Genomic DNA, 12,239 nt, shown 5'->3' on the forward strand with positions numbered 1-12,239 from the left:
TCGGGAATTCGCCAAAATCCGTAAAAAATTGTGAAAAAGTCGGGAATTTGTAATTTTTTGTCAAAAATTCGGGAAAAGTTGGGAATCCCAAGCATACTTTTTTGATAATCATTTTCTAACTCTTGAGTAATTTTGTAATATTTTGTACAATTTTCAAATTAAATTCACTCAGTTCTTCTTTAGTTACTTTAAATTTAATGTTCCATAAGCAATTTCAATCTATTTGAGAGTGAAAAAGCTAACAAAGACATTAAAAATCCTAATATATAACAGATGCATTTAACACAGAATCAATAGATTTTTATTATTTTTTGCTGACCAAACAAGAGGTAACATCCAACTTAAATCAACACAAAGTGAATAAAATAACTTAAATCAACACAAAGTGAATAAAAAACTAATGTAAAATAGAGCCTAATTTTATGATTTTGTTTCATTTTGTCACAATGCATTGATTGAATATGTGATGAAAGCTTCTAACTTGAGTTTCGCAATTTTTTTTTTTCGTGGTAAATATTTTTAATTGTTTAACTCATTTAGAAGATTTTTTTTCCAAATATTTCCCTTGAACTTTTTTTGTGAATATGGGTTGTTGTTTGTCCTGAATTAAAAAAAAATGCGTTTTAAAACCATGAATAAAACATTGAAATCGTGAAAAAAAGCAATCCAATACAATTTTTAACATCATCATCCCGGTACGAGAATCGAACTCACGACCTCTGGATTGGAAACCCAGCACGCCGCTAGTCGAAACCCATCCCCTACCGGTCAGTATTCCCAGTGAGCAAATTTACTCTTTTAAGGGTGCCAAGCCAGACAGGAATCGAACCCATCACCTTCCGCTTACAAGGCGAAACCCGTAACCTCACGGCCACGGAAGCTCGGCAATTTAATTTAAATTATTGCAAATATATTTTAAAAAAAATCGTCTTTTCAAACATTTCGCATAAAATTAGTGGTTAAACATGGAATCTTATGAAACTGATTTTTTTTATCGAAAAAATAAAATAAAGCAATTATACTGACAACTAGATAAATCAACATTGATTTAAAAAAATCAATATCCACGTATACAAAATCAATAAGGGAACCTGCTTAAAACATTTTCTAAATGGATTTCTAGATATTGTTCTAAATTCTTCGAAAGATTTTAATATCAGTAATCATGCTCTAATCATTCTTTGATTTAAAATAGAATAAATTAAGAATAAAATTTGAAATTCAGTTATCTTAAACCTTTTTGCTATTTCAAGTTTAAACGAGGTATCAATAACTACACGTTTGAAAATGTTATAAATAAACATTAAAACTATAAGACTTACTGTTTATGTTTGTGCTCTGAATCATGTTTGAAGTATTTTTTTTAATTTGTTGTTATGTTTCTTTTTCATTTGTTGATATTGACTTTTTCATAAAGAGTTTATTGCTTGAAATAATTTTTGAGACAAGAAATACCTTTTATTTGAATTTTTGGAAAAGTCGGTTAATTGAAAATGGGATTTGAGTGGTCACCCTGTTAAAAACATTCTTTTAAATATTTTTAGATTTTTTTGGAATACATTTTAAAAATTTGCTTATCACCGTGAACAAAATATTCTCATTGTTTTTCTATGGCTGAAAAAGTCACTTTATTGTTTACATTAATATTTCTAAAAAAAATAATAACTTTCTTAGAGTGATTATACTGAGTGGCATCCACAGCCTAATAATTTCAATTTGATGCTTATGATTTGCAAGTTTTAAAAACATGTTTAAATAAACCGTAACTTGGAGTCCTAAATCTTTATGTTTTTCCAATTGTTAAACGTTTTACAGTTCATGAATTTTCAAGTTTGTTTAAATAGATTTTTACCGGTTTTCACAAGCTTTTGAAGGCTCTTGGATATTCTACTGGATAAATTTGTTTCTTTAGGAATTTAAAAAGAAAAATTGATAGTAATGTTTGAACTACCCAAGTAATCATTTTAAAATCAAACTTATACATGAATAAAAAATGTTTAAAGCATCGGCCAAAGCAAAAAAGCAACTAAATGTATGAAAAAGTTCTTATTATCATCATTTAATCACTTAAATATCCATGGTATACGAAAAAATCCGGCCTGTAAAAAATCCGCGAAGAGGGTCGAAAAAATCCGTACGGTACGGAAAAAAAACGTACGGTTGATAGCCTTAGCATTAATTTATCATTTAATTTGAGATGAAAAATAAACAATCGGCTTTATATTTCTACATAACAAATAAAAAACTATTTTACGAAGGAAAAGCATAAATTTTGTGAAAATTAACTTTCTACAGTGTTACTTAACTAGTATTTATTTCTCAACTGGCGATAGTTTGAAAACTTACGTTAAAAAAATAAAATTTTGTGAAGATTTCTGTTGTTTTCAATCAAAATAATTTATTTTATTTCTTACACTGAAAATCTATCATAAAAATATTCATGACACATTCCGGCGTTGCAACGTCACGGATTTTTTCATAATGATATCAAAACCATTCCAAAACTAATATGTTATTAGACATTTAGAGATACGTTTTTGAAAAACGTACCATGCAATTAGAAAACTTTGTTCGTGTTTCCAAATTTCATGAACGCTTGTTCACGGTTTTGTGAATTGATTTTTCTCCGTGTAATTTTTTTAATTGTATAGATTTTTTCACTTACGCAATTATAAAATGTTATTCCATGGTCTTCTTGGCTCTTTCATTCCTGTTCTGAGCTGAAGATCTCTAACAATTACCTCTAATTTCTATCTAATTTCACCTCCCCATAACGTTGAACCCAGAGAGCACACGAGGTTCATGGTTCATTGCCTGTCCTGACCTGTATTTTTGCCAGCTGACCCGTACCACCATTGTGACGGTCACGTGTATCTATCAATCGTCGTGTGGCACATCTCATCAAAGCCCATCAATTTCCAGAATTGACGCCGCGCCGCGAAACGTTACTTTCGGGGCAAAAAAGCCGGTTTGGTGCTGGTGCACTTGGCCTTCACGGCTGGCTGGTTGGCGTTCATCAATCATAATTTCCAACTTTGTAAACAACGCGGGGCCAAATTTCGTGCCAAAGTGGCCAGTCACCGTTATTTTTTGAAAAATTCACACAACCAGTTCGGTGGAGTTCGGTGGCCTCTCGCGTTTCAAATTAAGTGCGACGGACCAACTCCTTACCACACTCTGTTGGGGCTGTTTTTTGTTGGTTAATTTGCATGGCTTTAAACGTGATACTCTGTAATCGTTTCCGATTTCAAGTGGACGTTCGTTACAGCTTGTTCAACACGTTAAACTGGGTGCACTCTCATTACGAAGTTGTTTGTTTTACTTTTTTTGTTAATTCCTGAGCGTACCTCTAAGCTATTCGTGGACTTGGAATTAATACCTGCATCTCTTTGCGCGTTTCGCCAGCCGCGCTGATGATTGTATACAAATGTATGCAAAACCGTCTTAATTATCAGCTTACTCTTTCATGTTTTGCAATTAAAATGTTTTCCCCCCTCGCAGATGTCATCCTGTCACATCTCGGCGGACCATCTCTGTGTACAAAACCCGCTGACACACCTCTCTGACTTATCTCTGTGTGCACTTTCTCTCTCCCTCTCTTGCAGTTCAAAATTCAATTTGACGATTCATTAACCTCGACGTTTGAGTACCCCTCGGAGACGTCACTGCTGGAGACGAATGGCTTTGATGCGTCCGCCGTGGCCGCCGCCGACAGGACACTGGACGTGGAGCCCAACAACGCCGGTGCTGGAGGAGGAGGCGGTTTCCCAGACAACGGACTGCTGTCGCACAAGAACACCCTGCTGTCGTCGATGCCACTGGGTAAGTCTCGCCCAGAGAGTGACTGAACTGTCCGGGTTCATAAGGTCGCTATTAGATGGATATGTAGGTCGGGACGACCGGAACACACTGCACATATAGAACTGTCGTTTAGTTCTGTTGTAGTAACCTGCCAGGCTAGAGATCAATCAATCAATCAATCATCATTTCTGGAGGGTTTAGTAGAGTAATAAATAGCTACCCTTTTTCAAAGCTTTGAAACGTATTTATTACAAATAGTGCTATTATCGGCAGTAACCTTTCATTCTCTGAAGGTGCTGTAATCTGCCAGTTTTAAACCAGTATGTTTCGAGTTGATTCTTAATTTTAATTATTCTAGCTGTTTATTTTTTTTTTTTGTTTTTTGTTATAGAAACTTAAAATTTAAACTCCCGAAAAACAACTTTAAACTTAACAGGAAAATTGTATTAAATTGTACTTGAATACTTCTTGAAACTATGTTGGTACTTTTAGATCAAAAATGCTTCTTTGGCACTATTTTTGGAAGGGCATAATGATTATTAGAAATTAATCAAAATGTCAGCCTACAATGACAACAATTTGTAATTAGCTCTAAAGAAATTTGATTTTCGATCGATTTTCAATCGATTTAATATTTGGTCCTTTTGAAATGTTAGTATTGATTTCGAAATATTTTTTCGAAGAGATCAGAAAATTTCACAAATGTTTCATTTTTGGGGAGTTGTAAGAAAACTTCAATATCCCTGTTTCTTTTTCTTTTGTCCACTGTAACTAACCACCAAAGATCCAATCTTCAATGTTTTCAATTTTTAGGTAATTTTCTGGAGTTATCGAAAAAAATAGGTTCAGAAATGGACGACAGAAAATCGAAAAACTGATTTTATTTCACTTAAATTCATACTTTATATCGATAATGGCGCACTTTATCAAAATTTCTGTAAAGTACTGTTCGATTGCAAATTGATTAAAAACATTAAAAACTGATTCTAAAAATGTTGGAGTAAAATTTCTATTTTTCCCACGAAACCTTTTTATTTTTCAAATCATAATGAGCCGGTGGCAAAAATGTCGGATCAAATCTTGCAAAAAAAAAAAAAAAAAGGATTTTGGAAAATTGATTTTTTAAGCTAATTCAAAAGTCGACCAATGACACAACATGGGTCCATCTAATTTATTTTTTTCCTTTTTGAGTTTTTTATATACCCTTGACTTAGGGCAACACCCAAAAATCAAAAAAATGAACATTCATTTATTGGACCGTTTCAGAATTAATAAAGCCTTCATATTTCAATTTCAATCGGTAATTACCGATTCGATTTTTGAAATTTTCCAATCTTTCGAAAAAAATATTTTCAAACTTTCATAATCAAACATAAAATATCAAAAGGGCCATAGTTTATGATTTTACTTTTTTGAAATGTAATGCCTAATTTTAAAGATTTGAAAAAAAAATCATCCTAAAGATAAGAAACATTTGAAATTCTATAGGAAGATATGGAAGATATGTACAATGTACATAGGGGAAATATACCCATTTTAATCACTCTAAGCCGTTCGACCAATTCTATTCACTTTTGCAGTTTTCCGCTATTAAAACAACATTTTTAAATACATCAACAATGGAGAATTGCTTGCTCACTTTTATTTGAGCTATTTGTTACTTTGGAACAGTCAAAAACACTTTATGAAAGCTGTAATTCATGATCAAAGTGCTGATAGGCCGATAATAAAAATAGGCTGAGAAATGGTATATTTCCCCTACATGAACACTTTTTAGAAAAATCAAAACCATACAATTGTTTCACAAAATTTACCCTTAAATGGTTATAACTTCAAAAGGTTATTTAAGAAATTGAAAAAATGTACTCTTCAAATAAAACTAGCATTTTTATTTATTTTTTTTATTCTAATTATTTTATTTCTTTTCTTTGGAATAAAAGTTAGAATTTTTCCTAAAATTGTATTAAACTCGTTTTGTTATTAAATGACGATTAAATTAAATTTTAAACTAATTAATATTAAACTTTAAGCTGAACAGTTTTCACAATTTTAAGTTAAAAATTATCCCAAGAATCCGATTTTTTTTAGATTAAATCAATTTTCACTGAGAAAATCATGACATTTTAAAAAACATAACTCGGACGAGATTCAAAAAACTTAAGAGCCATTGGTAAATAAAGCCTTTTTTGCATCGGTATTCGACCTACTTACGAAAAGCCAATTTCAAAAATACTTAAGATTGTTCATCTACACGTCTTTCAAGTGCCCCTAACTACAAATAAATGAAATTTTGTTATAATTTGGAGAAATCCGAATTTTAGTGTCGGAGCTCTTACCGCTTTTTGAAATCTCACCCGAGATAAAGATAATTTTATTAATCAACATTTTTGCAATTACAGTTAACAAGCTTTTGAAACTTTTCAAAATGTTATAAAAATTTCTTCTTGAAGTACTTTGAACACTTGTCTACCACGATATGTATGGTTCCTTATCCCTTCCGGATGTATTTTGTTTGTACTCTTCATTTTGCAGAAAAAAATCAAACCTATCAAAGTCAAAGGCTATCAATTTCACCCCGGTTTATGATATTTATTTGGGAGTGTATCTTTTTTCTGGCCTACTGCTTTGAATTCGTAGAAATTTGCTCAAAATAGAATAAATCATTGAAAATGTATCTATATTTGTACTCATTCACTAGTTTTAGGAACTCAAACTCCTTTCGAAAACCGATAAATTAAATTATTACTGGCCTTTTCAAAACTTTTGACCTAAACTTTGCTGTACCAAATCAGAGCTTTCAGTGATATGCAAAATAACCGGTTTTTCTCTCCGACTCATGTCCAATAGTACCTCTCTAGGGAAAAGTCACGTTAATAAACCGGAATTTTGAAATACTATGAAACCAGAAGCTAGCTTGAAAATTTGTGCTCATTAGTGCAAGGTTAGTTGCTCCAATTTTGATCTGAAGTTGAATCAATTTACTATGGAGAATTGTAACTTTTTACATCTTCTTAGAGAAAAAATTCCCAAAACCCTGTCAAATGTTCCTTTTCTTTAGTTTCTTATAGGTTTAGATCCGGGGAACAATTTTGTAGAACATCGTAAAGTGCTAGGAATCGGTCTCAAAAAGATACAGGATTTTTTTTGGAGTTTACCGTTTTCGCCAATTTTCAAAACATGCTAAAAAATTTACCTGTCACGGGTCCCCCACAGACCGTTATTATGAAAAAAAAATTCCACCCAAACCAATGATTGGACATGGTTCCTGGGACCATTCTGCACCACTGGGCCGAGTTTCAAAATATTTGCCGGCAGAAATTTCGAATACGGTCAGTTTTAGTGTTTTGAATAGAAATTAAGGGGAAATCGCATGGCATTTTACCGAGGAAAAGTTCAAAGCTTCGATGTTTTAACTCTAAAACGGTACTGGTCATAGTTTTAAGTTATTCTTACAGATAGCAGAATGATATAACACGATTTACCGGACTGACTTAGCCAGATTAAGCCTAAGTTAAGTGGCTTAAGTCTATAATTTACAAGTTTATACATAAATATGTAATACAAACTCCTACATTAGGCAATTTCAAGTCAAGGAAAGCTAGAAACTAATATAAAATGGGGTGACTTTGAGCCAAGGGGTTAATTTGTACCAACTTTACAATTGCATAATAGCTATATAGCTTAACTACAAGCTCGACAGGCATGAATTGTAAGGTTTAATCGTTGCAAAAATTGTTCTTAGTTTATGTTGCACTCTCCCAATATTTTCAAAAATGCCATAAAAAGTTAGATAATCACGAAAAACTAAAAAAAATGATAACGCTTTAGTGTTATTAACCTTATTGTTTGAACCCAACAAGAGTTTTAGGACACAAACTACAACTACTTACATACAATTCATACATCGCCCATCGTATGTAAGTATTTGTAAGCCCAATAGTTTACACATATTTATATGCCAAGCTTGTTAAAAGAGTAGATAAGTGATTGTGTTTTCACGTGGGGCAAGAATTAGTTTTATTTTGCAGAATATATTATTAGCAAACGTACTTGCTGATCAATAATATGTTTCAATGAATTGTAATGATGATCAAACTTTATCAACAACACTTTATTCAATTATAGGATACAATATTTTATTATGATAAACATGTTTAAAATTCATAATTGGTTGGAAATATTAATCCAATAGGAAGTTGTGACATAGAACTTTTTCTAATAATAATCATTACACAGGACAACAAAAATGTGTGGGCTAAATGATAGTTGAGGTACTCTCTGGATTTCATTCGTATGTTTCAAGTTTTTAAAAGTTTCAAAACAAAAAAGGACAATTTATTTTGCTATACCACAAATTTGCCACGTAACAAAAGTTGTTGCCCTAATATTTTGATCGTTTTATTTAGATTCAGTATGAATTGATTCAGAAAAATTTGCGCATGATTTTCAAATTTGTCACTTAAAGGTGACTTTAAATCAACAGGCCTTATTTAAATCGAATTAGCAGATTTGCATCAAATTGTTTATGTGGGAACATAAATAGACCAAATTAATCCATCTACAAAATTTGTATATATTAATTAACATAAAATTCAAGCTTATCAAAACAATCTTTAGTCGTTTGTTGGTACAAAGTTACCCCTTGGCTCAAAGTCACCCCATTTTATATTAGTTTTGTGCAATCTAGATTTCCTTGACTTGAAATTGCCTAATGTAGGAGTTTGTATTACATATTTATGTATAAACTTGTAAATTATAGACTTAAGCCACTTAACTTAAGCTTAATCCGGCTAAGTCAGTCCGGTCAATCGTTTTATATCATTCTGCTATCTGTAAGAACAACTTAAAACTATGACCAGTAACGTTTTAGAGCTAAAACATTGAGGCTTTGAACTTTGCCTAGGCATTTTACATGCGATTTCCCCTTAATTTCTACTCAAAACACTAAAACTGACCGTACTCGAAATTTCTGCCGGCAAATATTTTGAAACTCGGCCCAGAGGTGCAGAATGGTCCCAGGAACCATGTCCAATCATTGGTTTGGGTGGAAATTTTTTTTTCATAATAACGGTCTGTGGGGGACCCGTGCCTGTATCTTTTCGAGATCAATTCCTAGCGCTTAACGATGTTTTACAAAGTTGTTCCTCGGATCAAACCTATAAGAAACTTCTAAGACGAGAAAATTGTATCCGCTTGAGGATAAAATTTCTAGAAGAAGTGTTAATAAGTGAAAAATAAATCAATTAAAACATTTGTCTTTTCACATACCGTAAAACGGGGTGACTTTGATAGCCGGGGTGACTTTGATAGGTTTGCGATTTTTCCGCAAAATGAAGATTACAATTAAAATACGTACGGAATGGTTTATAATCATACTGACCGTGGTAGACAAGTGTTCAAAGTACCTCAAAAAGAACTTTTCATAAAATTTTGAAAAGTTTAAAAAGTTAGTTAACTATTGTTAAGAAAATGTTGATTAAAGTCATTATTTTAAACTTCTCAAAGTGTCATGATTTTCTCAATGAACATGATTTTTAATCGGAAAACGGAATGCATTTTCGGATTCTGTGAACAATTTTCCACTATGAGAAGGTAAAATAAGTTTGTAAATCATTTATATTACGTGTTTTGAAACACAATTAAAAAAATCTCCAAATTTATAGGCAAATTCAGTTGAACAAATTTCATGTAAAATGTGAAAATTTGTGATTTGTGCTTCGAATTCAGTATAAAATGCAATATAAATCGAACATTTTATAAACAAAACAAGTTTTAACAAATTTCCGGCAAAATTCCGGCTTTTAACAATTTTACCTAAAAATTTATATGTATTTTGTTAAAAAGCTTATAAACTTAGTTAACTAAACATAAACATTGATTTTTTTTTCTTAAAAACTATATCAGCTACTTTAGTGATGGTACATTTAACGTACAAATAAAGTTTGAACATCTTAAATGTGATTTTAACAAGAAAAACTATGACTATCAAAGTCACCCCGGAATTTAAACTAAGAATTTTTAACGTAACTATTTTTCTAAACACAATTGAAAAAACTTGTTTATCAAAAAAGTGTATGGATTTTGTGTGGCTTACCCCAGTACATGTTTAAAAATAATAATCTTGAGAAAAACATTACCTGTTGGAAAATATTCCAAAAACGAATTGAAATTCTATCAAAGTCACCCCGGTTTACGGTATCCGTCCATCTCGCTTATGTCCATCCATCTACTGAGAAATATTGATGCCCAATAATCAGGTCACTGAACTATGACGGTGTCTATGTCGGCTGCCAGCTAGGTTGGGAGGCCAATTTATAGCTGATTGTGCTAGAAGCATACTGGGCGAGCTTCGTGAGTGGCTTAGAATTAGAATAATTAAGCACAGCTCGAGAGATGTAGAAACGTGAGTTGTGCATTAATTAACTCATCATCGACTCGGGAGTGCTCTGGATAATTTTCGGAACAAAGAAATTTAAAGCAGATAAATATGAAACATTTTAAAACCAACAGGAAGTTCGGCTGCGGGACAAAGACCGGTTTCCGGTTGTATCAGAGTCTGCCTGGACTGACTGACTGCATGTGACATTTTGCTGAGATAAGGTTGAGTTTAAAAGCTCAGTTATTCTCGTTTCAACAAAACAATCAACGGAATAGCAATAATATTTTGTTCTGCTGGGCTCGGTTTTACATTTCATGTAATAAAGGAAACGCAATACTATTATTTGAGATTTGAAGTCGAACATGCCTTTGGGAATAGTTTTTTGATTGCTTTTTTAAAATTGCATTCCACATCCGAATACAACTTTTAGGTCTGAAACATTGCAATTCAAACTTGGATTTGTCACATCAACGTATCTTAAATGAATCCTTCAAGCCATACATCCTATCAAAAGTTTTTCCAGAGGCGATTTTCTCCACCTCATAAATTGCTTTTTCCTGGAAGTGAGTTCAAGTGAGTATTGCTGCGACAAAACTCGAAGTTCCCCAATCAGCAAAAAGCTTTTACCGCAAATTAAGTCACTAACGTGTACCTCTTTGCAAAAATCCAGCCCATGACTACACAATTCAACATAGTTAACAGTCGGATGCATAAAAAGCACATGCTGCCAGGAACTTTGGCTGATGCTGTTCGGTGTGTGTGTGTGTATAAAGTGTAAAATTGCCACCCTTTTCGGTTTGGAGCGCACCCCTCCCCGCCCTAGGCCACAGTCGAAGCTAACGAATGCCTGCCCCCTCAGGTTCTGCGGTAAAATTGTCAGTGTACTGTATGCTCCCTGTTCGGTGGTGTAGTTAAAACCATCAAAGCTCGCTCTCCGGTGTGCCCTTTTGGCTAATTTCACCGTTCGCTGATTCTCATCAGCCATATTTTATACACCCCGCGCCGCACTGTGTGTCTCGTTAACCCTGACCACCACCAGAGGGGAGGGGAGGTTAAACGGTTTGTTCCGAGATGACCGCTTTTGGGGTCAACGCTTAATGAACAACTTTTCACCTAATTTATGTTTGAAATAATTCGTTACAAAAGTTTCATTTAGTTATAACCTCAACTGCGGTCCAGAATTATTATTGCCAGCTCAACGGAAAAGTCAAATGACCTCGGCACAGAGCTGTGAAACCGCAGAATAGTGTTTGGGACAGAATTGAACACTGCCGCACAGCTGGTGTTACTGTTTGGTAAAAGTGTGAAAGAATGGACTGCCCACCGAGCTGTGAACCCGTTTCCTGCAAATCCAGCTTCCAGCTTCTTTCTTTCTTTTCTTGAAGTTGAATGCTGAAAGCTGGTCAGGGGTGCTAAATATGTCGAACGACATTAGTTTGAATGGTCGAAACAATAAAAAATGATTTTAAAGAATTTAAATTCTTTGAAATATCTTGAAATGGGGCCATCCATAAAGTAAACTCCTTACAAACAAGTTGTTTTTATTTTGCATCGACCACTGTCCACATGGGGGGTGAAGACGGTCTGAAATTTAAAAAAGTGTCTGCATAGACGGTCCCAATTTAAACTTTTTTAAGAACTTCCCGTGTTTGAAGGAATGAAAAAAGGTTAAAAATAAAATCACAAAAAATGTTATTGAATCAATTAAAAAACTCACAAAAATATTATAGAACCTATAATTAACTATATTGCACGAATCTGAAATATATTAAAATAAGTTCGAAGCATGACATTTTGCCATAGAACTTTAAAGAATTGCTCATTTTTTAAGAATAAAAATACATGGGAGCAACTCTCTACGAAATCGGCCGATTTCGACCATTTGAATTTTTTGTATTTTTTTATTTGGCTCAAACTTTGAGGGGCCCTTCTCTATGACCAAAGAAGCTATTTTGTGTCATTGGTTCACCCATGGGTAATTCTCCGCCAACTCACACAGCAGTTGCCCCGACCCCTCTTCGATTTGCGTGAAACTTTGTCCTAAGGGGTAACTTTTGTC

The 12,239-nt window shown here is 33.3% G+C and overlaps 1 protein-coding gene across 4 annotated transcripts in view; it reads left to right on the forward strand.

Annotated features, from left to right (window-relative positions):
* LOC120420007 (uncharacterized) overlaps positions 1-12,239 on the forward strand; it is a 133,512-nt gene that overhangs the window by 98,347 nt on the left and 22,926 nt on the right. For all 4 annotated transcript variants that reach the window (XM_039582911.2, XM_052709730.1, XM_039582909.2 and 1 more), the window contains exon 5: positions 3,606-3,822. In XM_039582911.2, the coding sequence (XP_039438845.1) occupies positions 3,606-3,822 (217 nt within the window). The remainder of the gene's footprint in view (positions 1-3,605; positions 3,823-12,239) is intronic.

This window comes from Culex pipiens, chromosome 3 (genome assembly GCF_016801865.2).
Source record: "Culex pipiens pallens isolate TS chromosome 3, TS_CPP_V2, whole genome shotgun sequence".
Taxonomy (NCBI): Eukaryota; Metazoa; Arthropoda; class Insecta; order Diptera; family Culicidae; genus Culex; species Culex pipiens.